Source organism: Malania oleifera, chromosome 1 (genome assembly GCF_029873635.1).
Source record: "Malania oleifera isolate guangnan ecotype guangnan chromosome 1, ASM2987363v1, whole genome shotgun sequence".
Taxonomy (NCBI): Eukaryota; Viridiplantae; Streptophyta; class Magnoliopsida; order Santalales; family Ximeniaceae; genus Malania; species Malania oleifera.
The window spans coordinates 155,306,583-155,324,866 of NC_080417.1; the positions used below are offsets into that span (position 1 = coordinate 155,306,583).

The 18,284-nt window shown below is 36.9% G+C and overlaps 1 protein-coding gene across 2 annotated transcripts; it reads left to right on the forward strand.

Annotated features, from left to right (window-relative positions):
• The first annotated feature begins 4,416 nt into the window (after positions 1–4,416).
• On the forward strand, positions 4,417–6,751 carry LOC131168139 (uncharacterized protein At4g26485-like). Of its 2 annotated transcripts, XM_058127379.1 has the most exons (5): positions 4,441–4,560; positions 4,924–4,941; positions 5,653–5,892; positions 6,021–6,219; positions 6,361–6,751. In XM_058127379.1, exons 3-5 carry the CDS (start codon positions 5,658–5,660, stop codon positions 6,650–6,652), a joined length of 726 nt encoding a protein of 241 aa, XP_057983362.1. In that variant the 5' UTR covers positions 4,441–4,560; positions 4,924–4,941; positions 5,653–5,657; the 3' UTR covers positions 6,653–6,751. The 2 variants fall into 2 exon arrangements, with proteins under 2 accessions (XP_057983371.1, XP_057983362.1); XM_058127388.1 differs by lacking the exon at positions 4,924–4,941 and having other exon boundaries at positions 4,417–4,560.
• Positions 6,752–18,284: the final 11,533 nt, after the last annotated feature.

The window sequence follows — 18,284 nt, forward strand, 5'->3', positions numbered from 1 at the left end:
TATATCATAATAATAATCAGACAAAATATCATATGCTCATTTTCATATACTGATTTAAACAGTAATTTTAAAAATACTGTTATAATTTATTCCCCTTACCTAACTTACTAAGAGTCTCGTTAGAACCCCAAATCCCACACCCTTGGCGCCCGAAACTCAAATCCTGAAATTTGCATTTTTCCCAGATTAATTAATTCATTTTCCCCAAATACTATCCATCTAACCTTCCATGGGCCTCATGTACTCCAAATTTACATTTAAACCAATATTTGACACCTCTACTTAATTTTCTGAATTTTTCCTGGTGCTCCCAAAATTACACCCGCGATGCTCACCCGAGTCCTAAATTCTGAAAATTCTACTTCAACTCCAGATGCTCAACATTTTAACATTTCTAAATTAATTCTAATTAGTTAAAAATAAGCCCTTTAATAACCTACGTAACCCAAATTTGGGGTTTTGTCCACAACGACTCTACGAGAATTTCGTCCCACTAGGCTTGTAGAGATTTATCCCTAAATTTTCATGGTGGTGTCTATTCGTCAATCGAACTTATAATTTGTAAGACATTAAAGAAAAAGGAGAAATTGGTTTACCCCAAGAGATACACCTACGCCGCTCTTACCATTGATCCGCTCCGGTAGAAATGATGGCAGCGGGGAATGGAGTCCGGCGGTATCTTTCGATTTTCAATCGGGGAAAAATTCGTCACGAAACTGAGGAGAGAGGGAGAGAGAATGAGAGGAGAGAGGAGAGGAGAGAGAGAGAGGGAGAATTCAGAGACTGCTGGGGGGGGGAACCTTTGCGCAGGATGCTTCTTTGCATCCTCTTTTTTTTTTTTTTTGTTCATTTGAAACCCTCCTAAAGCTTCTGCTTCAAGAGGTGAAGATATAATAATAATAATAATAATAATAATAATAATAATATATTTAATTAATATTAATAATAATATATTTTATTAATAAAAACAAAAGTAAATTTTAATTTTTTTTCTTTTGTTTTATAAATTTAATTAACTAATTAGCTAGTTAATTAATTAATTAATTAATTATTTTTTAAATCACTCCACTAATCTTCTATATCACTTTTTGGGGTTATTACAATATATCTATACATAGGAACTTCTGCTATACCCTAGGATCCGTATATCATGATATATCCCCTCATGATAGGGTTGTACAGCCTGTAGGCTGGACTTACTCTGGTTGGCCTACCAGACAAGTCAATCTGAATCTTTAACATCCGCCAATAAGTATCAATCTAGCCCACAATAATCACTCCAGGCCATCTCTAACCTCTGTCATCGTCTAACCGGCTACCTCAACCCAGCATGTTGGGGAGACTGCAATCTCTCCTCACACGGTTAGATGGAATCAACATACTATCTAAGTTATGTGGTTGCACGTGTCCGAAATAGCAACGATACCGTGCTCTACCGTATATCTCTCTATGTAATATCTATAGGGGTCTGATATCGTGTAATACTGTATACATGTATAAATATATAATCATCTTACTCCTTTTAACATGATTTCAAAAACAATCATAACACTATAATTCTGAGTTGTATTATCTGAGATATCTGACTGAAAATATATATATATATATATATATATATATATATAATATATGTCTGTATCATCTGTGATTTCTGTCTGTACTATCTGTAATATTTGTATATAATATCTGTATATTCTATATATAATATCTGTAATCTCTGAACAATCTAACTGTAGCATCTTGATGCTATAACTGCATAATCTGTTTGAATAAACTGTCTGAATGTTATGGTTTAAAAATTATGTTATTCTAAAAAATACTGTAAATCTCATTCATTACTATAATTTGTATAACTGAATATCTGTAATATTGTAAAATCTACATACTATACTGTAATAAACTCATGCCACACATCTGGGTAATCAAAATGTCTTGCTCAATTTCTGTAATTCTACTGTAAAAATAATATTCATGTTATTCTGGAAAAATAATCTGATTTGCATGCTTGTAAATACACATTCATAATCTTCTAAAATATATAACGAAATCTCTAGCATAACATATTTCCCTTAACTAAACTCTGGAAAAACCCCTACTAAATTTTGGCTCTATACCTGCAGGGTTTCCTGCTCAACATCCTGAAAACAACATCCCCAGAATAAAATATCAGTTGGAAAAATATCTTACCTTGAAATTAGGATGAATTTCAAACCATCTCCACCAACGATCAGTTCCAGTAGACTTGCAAAGAACTTCGCCAAGAGCGTCGTGGTGGCTTCAGATCTTCAATCCGATGAGAAATGGAGACGGTATCGAAGAGAGAAGGGGAGGAAGACGTTTTAGAGAGAGAGAGAGAGAGAGAGAGAGAGAGAGGGGGGGTTTTCTTGTGCCAACATCTGCCAAAAATCTAAGTTTCAGCTATTTATAGAGTCGGATTCGTCGACGAGACACGTCACCTCATTGACGAATCCTGTAGAAAGCTTGTCGACTAATTTGCACCCTCGTCAACGAGTTTTAGTCTGCCTTAAACCCTCTCTCGATATCTTCTCGTCGACGAGACATGTCTTTATTGACGAGGTCCTCATTGTATCCTCGTCGATGAATCCCCTGTGTTCGTCGACGAGACCCTGATTAATTCCTCAAGTTATTACAATGTAAGCTTGAATGCTGATTTTAAATTGATTGTTGGTAATTGTTGGTTTGCAATTAAGATGTATTTATAGAGTTCTAAAAGTAATTTTCATGTTGCCCAAGTTACTTGCAGTATTTCTCAAGTTTATACAAAGTTTGAAGCTCAAACAATCATTTTTGGAAACTTTCTCATGCTACTTTATTTCAGATTTTACGAAAGTTAGTCACCTGTCAAAAAGTGTCAGTTGCTTATCACTTTAAAAATCCAACATATTTCAAAAGTCAGTGTTGTGTGAGTCACCTGAATGTGTTTAGTCAGTCGTCTAACTCAACCTCAGAAAATCTGTCAGTCAACTAAGAAGGATCTGTGAGGCGCTTGTCTCTGTTCTGTTTGCATTTCTTAAAAATCATATGAAAGGTCAGTCACCAGAGAATACTCAATCAAGCACTTGAGCATGCAAATTATTGTTTTTAAGAATTTGTTTATAAAAATTCTTTTAACTTTTAATCTTGGAATTTTTTATTTGAAACTTGAAAAATATATTTTCCAATGTCTTAAAAATGGGTCTCTAAGTCTATAAGCATTCCTAAAGAGCTTCAAACATTTATACTGAAAATATAAAGTACTTACATGAGACTCTAATTTTATGAACTTTCTAAAACACTAAGTGTTCATGTGGCTTTCATTCTTTTGATCTCTCTTGAAATTCTTTCTTCAATTGACTTTTACTTAATCATGAGCCATGTCTCTACGCATATATGATCTTCTCTAACCACTTGAGTTTGATCTTTTAGGAACTTGATCTTTTATAAGAATTTTTGAGCTGGATCTCTTTTGAGTCTTGAAACTTATCTTAACAAAATATGTTAAGTTTCTTTGGTTTGTTATCATTAAAATAAGATTCTAAACTTTGTAAGACAATAAAGTAGATTCCCTATTTTTTCAAATTTCAAATGGAGTCCTAAATTTCATCTCGCATGGTATATATAATCAGTTCTTTCTTCTTGCAGCCGCCACCGAACATTGGTCTGTCTGTTCCTGAAGAATGCCAAGGAATTAATTGCAGACAAGGGTGAAATTCACATTACCCACAAATCAAATGGTTTCCACCGCCGGTGGAATTTGGAGAGCTTGGCCTCGAGCGTTGGGCTGAGACTCATCGACTATCCAGGGTACCGCACCAAGTTTGGATTTGGAGGCGTTGGGAACATCGGGTGCCACCCTTGCAAAACGTACAAATCTGGATTATGAAGTACAACGAAACGCATACAGTTTGGATGTGATTAACGTGCATACATATATGATTCTGAAGTAATATATATATATATATATATATATATATATATATATATATATTTGTAGCAGTAGGAATTAAATGGGAAACTTTTTATGATGTGGAGACTTTCTTTTGAAGTTGTTTGATCTGTATTCTTCCTTTCTAATGGATGTGCCGTGCATACATGGTTTTACATTGGAATATCTTTTTCGGGTGATTGAACCATAGAATGAACAAAAATCTGCAACAATTCTGACGTTTGAGAAGAAAAATCTTTCTTTAGATTGGGGTTTGGAGTTTACCAACACATTTACTCTTCTCAAATGGGGAAAAGAGAAGAGTGGTAAGCAAAGGATTGTCAAGAAATGCTTTTAGTGACATGCATTTGCATGGAACAAATACTTTGATTCAGTGGTAAATCATAGGTTGGGTGTGTGAGAAGCAGCTTCCCAATGATGCATACTCGCATTCTTTTACATATAAATAATAATTAAAGCATCCAAAATACGAAGGAACTGCTCCCAGAGAATAGATAAAGCATTACAGTAGCTCTCAAAAGATAAGATACCGCTGGTGGGAGAAGGGAATTTTTCATCTGCTGCTGGTTTTGCCTCTGCTTCCAACATTGTTGCCACTTCTCTCGATTCAAAAGGTGCACGGATTCAAAGAGTGGATTCTTTTGTACTTTTTCTATTAAATCTTTTATCAAATTCGTTCGTTTTATTTTAGCAGCATATTCTGGCGTTGTCTCAAAACTGATTTTAAAATGGTGCAATACATTTTCTATTAAAATAATAGTGCAAAGTATTTACATAGAATTTCATTATGTGTATAAGAAAATTATTATAAGATTTTTTTTACAAGTGGTTTGACATCTTTATATTAGTTGAAATTTTCACGATGAACCAATCAATGCCAAGAAATTTTCATTTCCCTTGGGGAAAAATTCTGGTCATAGATTTTCTTGTGATGAATTGAGTTTTCTTTTTATATGTACTATTTACTTTCTTAACAGATTCGTGACATCTGCAAGGTACGGATATCCACTTTTTATTCAATATTATCATCATACAAATTTTCATTGATAAACCATAGGCTCCAATTGTGTCACCGTCACAGAAAGGGAGACCAATTTTTCACAATGACCACCTTTTTTGTAGACTACAAGTATTTTGTACAGCTATATTGTGAAAGGTAAAATGGGGAAAATATATTAGGCTGCAAATTAAATTCTTCAAGGAAAACAGTTAATTAATTCAATTGTATGGATGGCAAAGCATAGTGAAATCATTTCTTATATGCATGCGCATGGGGAGGAACACTAGAGGCGTCTTATTGTTCCCACAAATCAATGCAACAACTGACTAGCTATACACCTCTAAAACAGACAAATATGTTGGGTGGTCTTAGGCATGAAATGAGGCTTTCCTCACACTTAATAACTAATCATCAAGCCCCTTCCACAACTAATATAGGACAATCCCAATAATTTTCTCCTCACACATCGGGCTCCATATTGGTAGCACCACATGTCCGGCATCCCAGGGATAAACCATGGACTTTGATACCGAGTTGGGTGGTTTTGAGTCTTCTTAACCTCAAAAGTTAACTCACGAGGTAAAATTTTCCCTCACACTTAATAACTGACCACTAAGCCCCTTTCACAACCGATGTGAGACAACCCAACAAAATAGTCAAATAAGAATCACTGAGTTCGGTTCTACTGTTGGTTTTGATGCATAAGTATAAATGGAGCACATGCATACGCACGGTACTGCATGCTCTCGCCACATGGGAATGGAAGAATTGGATCAACGGGAGTATTGTGGTGGGGGTGGGAAGGAGGAGACCAAATGGATAAAGCATTACAGCAGCTCTCATAGGATACTGCTTGTGGGGGAGGGCAATTTCTCATTTGCAGCTTCCCTTGCCAACGCTTTTGGCTCTGCTTCCAACATTTTCGCTACTTCTCTCGACTCCAAAGGTTGGTGCATTCTCTAATATTTAACCCCTTGTAATTAACCACTACCCAATATATAGTAATATAATGTAACATTTTTTACTCATGATTAATTAACTACTAAAGTGTTTAATTTCTATGCTGATCATCAGATGATGTAATGCGGAAGCATCCAAGTGCGAGAGGCAACCTGGAAAGACTGGAGAGCCTGGAATGTACCATTATTCATGAAGTGGATGCCCACACCATGAGCCTTCACCCCTCCCTCTCCCGTCTCCCCTTCGACAGAATTGTGTTCAACTTCCCCCACGCTGGCTTTATACTCCCAGAACACAATCAGATCCAAATTCGGTAAGTTTAATTGTTTAGGAATATTACTGTAATAGCTAGAGTTTTGAGAAATTATACAGGAAATTAGATATATATGTATATATGTGTGTGTGTGTGTGTGTGGTAATTAATTATTTAGTTGAGATAACTAAATGCACGCAGGCTTCACCAGAAGTTAGTGAAGGGGTTCTTTGGGAGTGCAGGGAAGATGCTGGCTGAGGGAGGAGAAGTGCACGTGACCCACAAGACGACTTATCCATTTAGCGAGTGGAAGATAGAGGAGCTGGCAGGGGAGTGTGGGCTGAGCCTGGTTGAGAGGGTGGAGTTCTGTATATGGGATTATCCAGATTATAAGAACAAAAGAGGAGCTTCTCCTCGCAGCGACGGGGCATTTCCCGTTGGTCAATGTTCTACTTTTAAGTTTTCCAAAAGCATGTCGGCGCTGATTACTTAATTAAACCCCCCTACCTAACCCCTTTCCATTCTCATTCCCATCCATCTATGTTTGTTTAACAACATATATATATATGTCAGCCTATGGATTTTTTCAGCATGTCTAAAATATATGTGGTGTCTTTAGTACTACGTACATATAAAACAGCATAGCTTCGCAGTGAGCACCATTTGGATGGGGGTTTTACTAATTTCAAAATTCAAATGATGGGTTTTCAAATATGAACATGCTTGCAAAATTCTAGTTGGCTCGAACAAAATGGAATTATTCTAAACCACAAAACTAAAAATGACGTGATGAAATTGTAAAGGACTTTCGAACAGCAACTATATGCTTAAAAATGGGATTTCTTTACTCTTCCAAAATTTGGGCAGCTTTATTACCCTGACAAGGAAATACAAGTACACTTAAAAATACAGAAAATTCTATATCTGCACAGTACTCCCAATATTAAGCATACCAAGTTACAATATCTGCTACCTAATACATGATATAGAATGGAAATAATATGAATGGAATGACATGGAATGTAACTAAAAATAGATGAACTATTCGCGTTTTATTATTTGGATGCAAACACAAATGACATTAAAAAACAATTTGCATTTCAATTAAACATATGTTTGAATAGGAAAGAATCAACATTATTTTCTCTGTCATTTCCATTCTTGCTAGCAAACCATATTTAGAAAACAAAAAAAAAAAAAGAGGTTGTCTTCCAAACAAAAGAGGTCTGTCATTAAATTAATTGACAAAGGAAATCATCATGGTGTTAATTTCACTAATACAAATTGCACTTTCAGTTCTAACTATATATATATAATTCATCTCTCCCCCTATATCACTTTTTTTTTTTTTTTCACTTTGATAGCTTGTTTTTAAATTTTAATCACTCAGAATGTTCATACAAGACAAAGAGCAACTCTTCGAATTAGACTTGCGCAATTCAATGCATGGTTTTGTTGAAAATTAAACTTAACTCGAGATGGTCGACAACCCACTTCTGTTGAATTTGGGCTGGAGTCCGCAGCAATCTCACTAAAATCTCACCAACTTCAGCCACCATTATTGATTATATTGTTCTAACCCTACTCTAAATAGATGTGTGTGTGTGTAATGTGATATGCGATGTAGAGAGGGTGAATAACCAGTGAAAGATTTGTATTGAGATTTTCTTCTCTAATTTATTTCCAGTAAATTATTGAAATTAATTGTTTTGCAATTGAGTGCAATTTCTTACTGAGTTTCAATCACAACCAACGATAGAGTGAGTACCATCCACCCATCAGTGGTATCAGAGCGTCTAGGTTCGCTGAAATTCGCCAAATAGAGGCGGACAGAGGGGGAATTCGAATTTTTTCCCAGATTTGAAGTTGCTCAAAATCCAAAATTGAGTATATCATTGTGAAATTCACCTCGATACGAAACCAGAGGTGGAAACCACGTCTCAAATGAAGTCCCAGAGCATCTACACGTGCTCAAATGCATCGACAGACGAAACAGTGTCCTCTACATGCGCCGCATGCATCGGCGAGGATACTGACTGCCAATGTCACGCCCCACACGCTCCTGCATGCGTCTTTTTCGCTCGACTGGTGAGATCCGACCCAAACACCCGATCCGCAACCCGATCGAGTAACCAGCAACCCGAACCAGTGCCTCAAATATAACCCAACCCGACAGACCGACCCGTGTCCAATCCCCGACACGTGACACGCCCAAAATCTGCCACGTGGCCCTAATGGTAATCACTGTCATCGTTAAATTCCGTTAAGTCAAACCGTTCAAAAAAAAATCGGTCCATAACTTCTTTTAGTCGGTTCAGTGTCATTTTGACTGGTTCTTTGCAACCCAAAATCAGTTCCTAAGGTTTTTCGACCTTCTAAACACACTGGTGGCATCAGATTTGCAAAAATCAATCTCTATTACTCTTTTATATATATATATATATATATATATATATATATATATATATATATATTAAACCCAATGGCTAATGGTACTACACAAGTTGTTATTCCAAAGCTGACATGGGAGAACTATGACAATTGGTCTATTCAAATGAGAGCTCTACTAGGTTCTCACGATATCATGGACATCATTGAAGATGGATACAGAGAACCCCCATCAAAATAAGATGAAACAACTATATCTGACGTTCAAAGAACAATCTTGTGAGCCGATTGAAAGAAGGATTGCAAGGCGAAGTCCATAACCTACCAAGGCCTTGATGAGACCACATTCGAAATCATTATCTTTGCCAAGACGTCTAAAGAAGTTTGGGACTCTCTCCATCGAACACAAAAAAGTGTAGACAAACTGAAGAAGATTCATCTTCAAACATTGCGAGGTGATTTCGAATCTTTAAGAATGAAATCTATTGTATGTATTGTTGAAAACTATACATGAGTTATGATTGTATCAAATCAATTGAGAAGAAATGGAGAGACTCTTAACGACGAGAGAATTTGCGAAAAAATTTTGCGATCTTTGGATCCAAAATTTGATTATATAGTTGTGACCATGGAAGAAACAAAAGATTTGGAAACCATGCCCGTAAAAGAACTTGTGGGCTCACTCCAAGCCCATGAGCAGAAAGTCAACAGAATGAGTGAAGAAAAAGCACTGGAGCAAGCCCTCCAAAAGAAATTGTTCCTCATTACAAATAGATACGACAAAGGGGGGACATCGCAGTGAGGAAGAGGACAAGACCGAGGATCTTGTGGAAGAAGTTTTGGAAATTTTGAATCCAAAAAAGGCGAAAGAGGCAGAAGAGGTCCCATCAGAGGAAGACGCAATCAACAGAACTATGCCCCACAAGGTAGAGGACAAGGAAGAAAGGGGGATACAATAACCACATGAACATAGACAAGAGAAACGTTCAGTGCAACGACTACCTCAAGTACGGACACTATAGTAATGAGTGTAGAGGTAATCCCCAAAATCACGAAGTAAATGAAAATTCTAACTTTGCAAAAAAGGAGAATCGTTGATGCTAATGGCCCACAATGCAACCCACCAAGACCAAAATATTTGGTACCTTGACTCTTAAGCAAACAATCACATTAACTAGTAGAAAGAACCTATTTAATGAACTTGATAAGAAAGTTTAGAGAGAGATATTGTAAAGTCCCAAAAATTATAATAATTAAATAATAGAGAGGAAGGAAAATTTGAAAGGGATAAAGCAGGGTTTGTCGACAAATGCCCTAGTTTCGTCAACGAACTCCTTTGTAGCATTCGTGGATGAGTTTCAGTGTCTCGTCAACAAAGTGATACCGAGAGGGTGTATTTCAGACTCATTTGCTCGTCGAAGAGCTCACTACCTTTGTCGACGAACTCCCTTCTTCAGTTCATCGACGAGTACACTTGGTTCATCGATGAAGTCACGTGGGTAGTGGTGGATCGACTGACAAACACTACCCATTTTTTGTCGATTAGAGTTAACTACTCCATTGACAGATTGGCTAAGTTATATATCCAGGAGATAGTTAGGCTCCATGGTGTCCTAGTGTCCATAGTTTCATACAGAGACTCACGGTTCACATCTTATTTTTGAAAGAGTCTACAAGGGGCCATGGGTCCTTAGTTGTCGTTCAGCACAACTTTTCATCCTCATAAAGATGGGCATACAGAGAAGACAATACAGATTCTAAAGGATATGCTGTGAGCATGTGTGTTGGACTTTGGAGGTCGTTGGATACAGTATTTATCACTAGTCAAGTTTGCGTATAACAACAGCTACTAGGCCAACATTGGGATGGCACCGTATGAGGTATTATATGGTAGGAGGTGCTGATCCCCATTATACTGGGATGAGATTAGGGAAAGACAAATTTTGGAGCCAGAGCTGATACAACAGACTCAGGATAAAGTTAGACTCATCAGAGATAGGATCAAAACAGCACAGAGTCAGCAGAAGAGTTATGCAGATACTCGCTTGCGAGAATTGGAGTTTGACACAAGAGATCACGTGTTCCTCAAGGTGGCCCTGCTGAAAGGGTTTATTAGGTTCGGGAGGAAGGGTAAGCTGAGCCCTAGGTATATTGGGTCATTCGAGATTCTTGAAAAAGTAGGTCTAGTTGTCTATCGGTTAGCATTACCACCGATCCTGTCTGGAATCCATGACGTATTCCACGTTTCTATGCTGAGGAAATACGTTCTAGACCCCTCTCATGTGATCAGTTATGAAACACTGGAGTTGGGTGATACCTTGACTTATGAGGAAGTGCCAGTGCAGATTCTTGACTGGAAGGGACAGGAGCTACGCACGAAGAAGATTCCATTGGTAAGAGTTTCATGACGCAATCATGCTGTTGAGGAGGTTTCCTGGGAATTAGAGGATCAAATGCGTCAAATATATCCACACTTATTCAGTGGAGTTTAGAGTTGAGCCAGTCAGAATAAAGGGATAATACTGTGTATTTTGATTTGTATAGTGTAACGTAGGATAAATAAAGTTTATAGTTTTGGGATATGAATGACTTTGGGAGAATTTTGAATAGTTGTAATGTAGTAACCGGGAGAAAAAAATAATAATAAATTTTAATTTAAAAAAAAATATAATAATAATAAAATAATAAAATAAAATTAATGAATAGTATGATAAGGAACAAATATATATATATATATATATAAATATTAAAGCATGTATATATATATATATATATATATATTGTGTGTGTGTGTGTGTGTGTGTGTGTATATATATATATATATATATATATATATATATATATATATATATATATAAAGTATAAAAGCTTCTTCAAGAAGCTACACTTTAATAAATGTTTACTATTATATATATATAACACAAGCTTCTTTAAGAAGCTTTGAAAGTAAAATCCAAATTTAATTGGATTTTTGGTCGATGTGAGTTCATTCTCTCTCTCTCTTCTCTCTCTCTCTCTCTCTCTCTCTCTCTCTCTCTCTCTCTCTCCTACGACTCTCTCTCTTCGATTTCGGGCTAGTTTTACGCCGGATCGACAAACCGAAGCCACCACGACGCTCCTGGTGAAGTTCTCTACAAGTCTGCACGAGCGGATCGTCAGGGAAACGAAATTAGATTTCATCCCAAATCTAAGGTAAGGCTTTATATTCAATATTTGGATTTTTGACAGTTGAAAAAAGTAATATACGCGTAAAAATACTGAACTTTAATACTGGAAATTTTCAGTTCCAGGGTATTGATTGGGAACGTTGGGAATCATCCCTAAGTTGAGATAAGACTTTTTAAGTCGAATTTGACTTAGTGGTAGTTATAGAAAATGTTGTACGTACGAAAATACTAAACTTTAATTCTACGAGTTTTCATTTTCACGGTATTGAGTTGAGAACCTTGTGGTACGGGGAAGATTTTCTTAAGGGCTTTTCAGGAATCAGGTAAGGGGATAAACTAAGCTAGTTTTGGTTTGAGAAAATGTATGTATATATATATAGCATCTGGTTTCAGGAAAAATAAATATATTTATATATATGATTTATATTGGGAAAATACTGTTTAAATGATGATATGTTGAATACGTAGAAAATTTGTTTAGTGTGGCATGAGTATAAAAATGTTGTGAAATACTGTTTTTTTTGGAACGGGGATGATATAGATTTCTATGATGAAAAACTGGCGTACGGGCCAAGATATTTTTATATGTATATGTGATTTGCCGGCGTATGGGCCGTGCTATGTGGATGAGATTTGCCGGCGTACGGGCCGTGCTATGTGATTTGCCAGCGTACGGGCTGTGCTATGTGATTTGCCGGCGTATGGGCCGTGCTATGTGGATGAGATTTACAGGCGTACGGGCCGTGCTATGTGATTTGCCAGCATACGGGCTGTGCTATGTGATTTGTCGGCGTACGGGACGTGCTATTTTAAAATGTGTAATACCGGCGTACGGGCCGATGATTTTCATGATACACGTATATATGTGAAATGATATGATTGATGTGAAAATAAATGATATGAGATATTTATGTATCACGGTTTTAGTATATGTATATGATATCAGAACCTGGTTGGCTTGGTCTAGGCTAGCACTTGCACGGTACCGTTGCTATGTGTCCATGGTCCTCGTGATCATGATATCTGTGTTAACGCCGCTGTACGGAGTGGTGTGAGATTGGATGGTCGATGTGGTTATTTTCAAGAAGTGTGCTGTTATCGCCCCTGGTGTACGGACCAGTCTGGGTAGACCCATCGGACCTACAGACTACTGTTTGACCTGACAATGGTTGGCCGACCACTGCCAAGTCCCGCTTTCGGGCCACACAACCTAGTCCATGTGGGGGTAATACATGACAACAGCCAACTAACCAACTAGGATTGTTTTATGTTATTATTAGTGTATGAGATGAGATATGTTTAAGAAAATGCAGTAATTCTGCTATGTGTTGATATGCATATGTTTTCCCATATTTGATAAACAGTATTGAATATGTTATGTATGGTATATGTAGAACATAGAATACTCATGTTGCCACACACTGGTATTAGTTTATTTCCCTTACTGAGAGGTGTCTCACCCCTAAATCTTATACATTTTTCAGGAGCCCCTGATAGGAGAGCGGGAAAAGCCCCGCTGATCTAGATCAGTTGTTTGCCCTCTTTGGAAGGGTAAGTTTTTGGTAGGGATAGTTAGGTTTTGTGGGGATTGTCCCTAGATTTCATTTTTGAGATGTATATACTTTGAGATAGTAATTGTAGTGACTCTGGTATGTGTTATGCACATTATGATGAGATACATATATGATTTTAATACTTTCTGCTGTCTGCGGAGGCGTTCCTGTTTGTATGTTGTTTATCTCCCCTGGTGCCCCTCGGTCCCAGGTGGATTGGTGACCTGCTGATGCACTGGAAGGGATATGTGATGATAATTTAGTATTAAAAAAATATATAGTGAAAAAGTGAGCAGGTCGTTACATTGTATCTCCTAGAGCCTCTTTTGAGACACACAGTTGTTCCTCCCCTCTAAGTGATGAGTAATTAATAAATTGGGAAGTGTTTTCTTTTAGGATCGGGATGCGCAGACTAATACAGCAAATTTTCAAAACAAACGAATTTTTATAGGCTGAGAGAATGTACTAACCCAAAAATTTACGCGATCGACAAAACCGAAGCCACCACGACGCTCCTGGTGAAGTTCTCTACAAGTCTGCACGAGCGGATCGTCAGGGAAACGAAATTAGATTTCATCCCAAATCTAAGGTAAGGCTTTATATTCAATATTTGGATTTTTGACAGTTGAAAAAAGTAATATACGCGTAAAAATACTGAACTTTAATACTGGAAATTTTCAGTTCCAGGGTATTGATTGGGAACGTTGGGAATCATCCCTAAGTTGAGATAAGACTTTTTAAGTCGAATTTGACTTAGTGGTAGTTATAGAAAATGTTGTACGTACGAAAATACTAAACTTTAATTCTACGAGTTTTCATTTTCACGGTATTGAGTTGAGAACCTTGTGGGTACGGGGAAGATTTTCTTAAGGGCTTTTCAGGAATCAGGTAAGGGGATAAACTAAGCTAGTTTTGGTTTGAGAAAATGTATGTATATATATATAGCATCTGGTTTCAGGAAAAATAAATATATTTATATATATGATTTATATTGGGAAAATACTGTTTAAATGATGATATGTTGAATACGTAGAAAATTTGTTTAGTGTGGCATGAGTATAAAATGTTGTGAAATACTGTTTTTTTTGGAACGGGGATGATATAGATTTCTATGATGAAAAACTGGCGTACGGGCCAAGATATTTTTATATGTATATGTGATTTGCCGGCGTATGGGCCGTGCTATGTGGATGAGATTTGCCGGCGTACGGGCCGTGCTATGTGATTTGCCAGCGTACGGGCTGTGCTATGTGATTTGCCGGCGTATGGGCCGTGCTATGTGGATGAGATTTACAGGCGTACGGGCCGTGCTATGTGATTTGCCAGCATACGGGCTGTGCTATGTGATTTGTCGGCGTACGGGACGTGCTATTTTAAAATGTGTAATACCGGCGTACGGGCCGATGATTTTCATGATACACGTATATATGTGAAATGATATGATTGATGTGAAAATAAATGATATGAGATATTTATGTATCACGGTTTTAGTATATGTATATGATATTAGAACCTGGTTGGCTTGGTCTAGGCTAGCACTTGCACGGTACCGTTGCTATGTGTCCATGGTCCTCGTGATCATGATATCTGTGTTAACGCCGCTGTACGGAGTGGTGTGAGATTGGATGGTCGATGTGGTTATTTTCAAGAAGTGTGTTGTTATCGCCCCTGGTGTACGGACCAGTCTGGGTAGACCCATCGGACCTACAGACTACTGTTTGACTTGGCAGTGGTCGGCCAACCATTGTCAGGTCCCGCTTTCGGGCCACACAACCTAGTCATGTGGGGGTAATACATGACAACAGCCAACTAACCAACTAGGATTGTTTTATGTTATTATTAGTGTATGAGATGAGATATGTTTAAGAAAATGCAGTAATTCTGCTATGTGTTGATATGCATATGTTTTCCCATATTTGATAAACAGTATTGAATATGTTATGTATGGTATATGTAGAACATAGAATACTCATGTTGCCACACACTGGTATTAGTTTATTTCCCTTACTGAGAGGTGTCTCACCCCTAAATCTTATACATTTTTCAGGAGCCCCTGATAGGAGAGCGGGAAAAGCCCCGCTGATCTAGATCAGTTGTTTGCCCTCTTTGGAAGGGTAAGTTTTTGGTAGGGATAGTTAGGTTTTGTGGGGATTGTCCCTAGATTTCATTTTTGAGATGTATATACTTTGAGATAGTAATTGTAGTGACTCTGGTATGTGTTATGCACATTATGATGAGATGTATATGATTTTATACTTTCTGCTGCGTAGGCTTCTGTTGTATGTTTTGTTATATCCCTGGTGCCCACGGGCCCAGGTGGATTGTGACCTGCTGAGTTGGAATGTATGATGTGATGATAATTTATTTATATAAAAAAAATATATATGTGAAAAAGGAGCAGGTCGTTACATGTAATCTCCTAGAATCCTCTTTGTAGTCACGGTGTTCCTCCACCATAAGTGAAAGTAATTAATAAAATTGGAAGTGTTTTCTTTAAGGATGGGAAGCAGACTAATAGCAAATTTCAAAGACGAAATTTTTATAAGGCTGAGAGAATGTAATAACCCAAAAAAAAAAATGGTTGTACAAGATAATGGCGTGGGCATATCTCCTGGGGTAAGCTAAATTTCCACTTTTACCTCAATTTCTTATAAATTTTAAGCCCAATTGACGATTGGACACCACCACGAGAATCTAGGGATAATTCTCTACAAGTCTAGCTGAACGGATTTCTCGTGGGATCATCGTAGGCATTACCCAAAAATTGGGATAAGGAGGTTATTAAGGGGTCAATTATTATTTAATTAATGTTGATTTATAAATGCTAGAATATTGGGCATTCTGAGGTTGAAGTAGGGTTTTTGAAATTCAGGGACCGGGTGAGCGCAACGGGTGTAATTTTGAGACCCTACAGGCATAGTTCAGAAAACTGAAGGTGTTATATATTAGTTTAAATGTTAATTTGGAGTATATGAAGTCTAGGAAAGGTTATATGGGCATTATTTTAGGAAATGAGTTAATTAATCTGGGGAAAACGCAAATTGCAGGATTTGAGTTTAGGGCGCCAAGGGTGTAGGATCTAGGTTTTAACGAGACTTTCAGTAAGTCAAGTGGAATAAATTAAAACAGTATTTTTATATTATTGATTGAATGAATATGTGAAAAATAAAGCAATGGTATTTTTATTTGTGAAATTAATATATTATGAATATTAGATGAAAATTGTGTGGTATATGATGCATATTGAAAAATGTGAAATATAATGATGAGTAATTTTGAGAACATAATGAAATGAGAATTATTGATATGTTAGTGGAAAATAATGAAATATGGTATTTATATGTGAATAGAAATGATTTTTATGAAAATGAGATTGTGTAAATTACTAATTTGGGTATTTTGAGAAATGTTGAAATACGTGAAACGCGATATATACTATTATGAGATGATGAAATGTGCACAAAAAATGATGAGAATATTTTTACTGAGATGAATTGAGATATACTGATATGAGATTAATGGTGTATATTAATATGAAAATATTGAAACGTGAAAATGAGAACATGAATTTTGAAATGTATATATGGAAATGTGAAAATGAGAAATATGAATACTGCAATATGTAATTGAAATGTGATGACTGAATTAAGTATATTGACTCTGAATACTGGGAAAATGTGAACATTGCAAAGTGCAACTGTTGCAATGGAATCATTGAAATATGATTGATGAAATGCCAATACCGCATAATGATTGCGGGTATGTTGTAATGATAACCCTGATGGATGGTTATGGAAACCCTAATGATGGGTTGTGATATTAAGCACAGTACCATTGCTAGTGGTGTAGTGCGACCACACGGACTCTTAGAGCGTTTGGCATGACAGTCGACTGAGCTATTTAGTAGATTTGTTGTGCACCCTGAGTCCGGATCATGGCTATAGGCCGGTTAGTCATACTGCAGATGCGAGATATGTGATATGATATTTTGATCTAACCGGGTCAGCCAACCGCAGTTAGATCCAGCCTTTGGGCCACACAACATTGACCACGGGGGGAAGCATGGTATGGAAAGAAAGATTCTCAGGGTAGCCATGAGTTACAGGCACGATGTTGGTACTAGATACCAAGGATACTCATGAGCTGGATAGTGAAATGGAAATGGAAAGTGAAAGAATGATAGAAATGGGCTAAAGAAATGGATCCGTGTGAGTTAATAATATAAATAATTGAGGTGAAGTGAAACTCTCCGCCTAAGAGCTTACTGAGTAAGGTGAGTGTTCTGATAGGTATCAAATGTGATCATACCTGACTGCATAACGTGTTAGGGCAGAGGGAAGCTACTCGTATGGGCGGGTAATCTTCCCTATTCTCAGGAACTTCGTGGGTAAATATGTGTTGGAAATGAATGAACTTGAGAAATGGTTTTAAAGCTTATAAAATCTTGTGTTGTACATCTATATGATTATGAGAATGTGTATATCAGTGTATTTTCTCAGATGAAATGATGATTTAAAAAATAAAGTGTTTTATAACTGAACTCATATTGCCACACATTGTAAATAATTTATTCCTTCTTACTGAGATGTGTCTCACCCAAATTATCTAAATTTTTCAGGGAATAGAGATAGGCAAGATAGAGCTTCGAGATCGTAGGGAGCTGAGACCCTGATACACAGGGTGAGTTATTGGACTAGAGAGGTGTAATTTCCCTAAGGTTGTGTTGTTTTTGGGTATGTGATGGTAATGTATATATATGTATGATGATACTCTAGGTATTGTATTTTGATTGTTATGTATATACTGTCTTCCGCTGTTAGGGTGTATAAATGAAATGACTATTTACCCGGTACCTAATGCAAGTTGGGTCATATGAGTGGTAACAAGGTTGTTGATATAGCCGATTTGTGAATATTGTTGATGAAGACTGAATATTTATTATTGTTTATAAAAAAAAATTTGTACGAAAATCGAGGCATCACACTGGTGGCCTAGGTAAAGTACTCCCTGAAGGGGT

Excerpts from the sequence above, each read along its gene's own strand:
- LOC131168139 (XM_058127388.1), top strand. The coding sequence starts at position 5,658 with ATGGAGCACATGCATACGCACGGTACTGCATGCTCTCGCCACATGGGA. Across the intron at positions 5,893-6,020 it reads TACTTCTCTCGACTCCAAAG|ATGATGTAATGCGGAAGCAT; the intron begins GTTGGTGCATTC and ends GCTGATCATCAG. Across the intron at positions 6,220-6,360 it reads CACAATCAGATCCAAATTCG|GCTTCACCAGAAGTTAGTGA; the intron begins GTAAGTTTAATT and ends AAATGCACGCAG.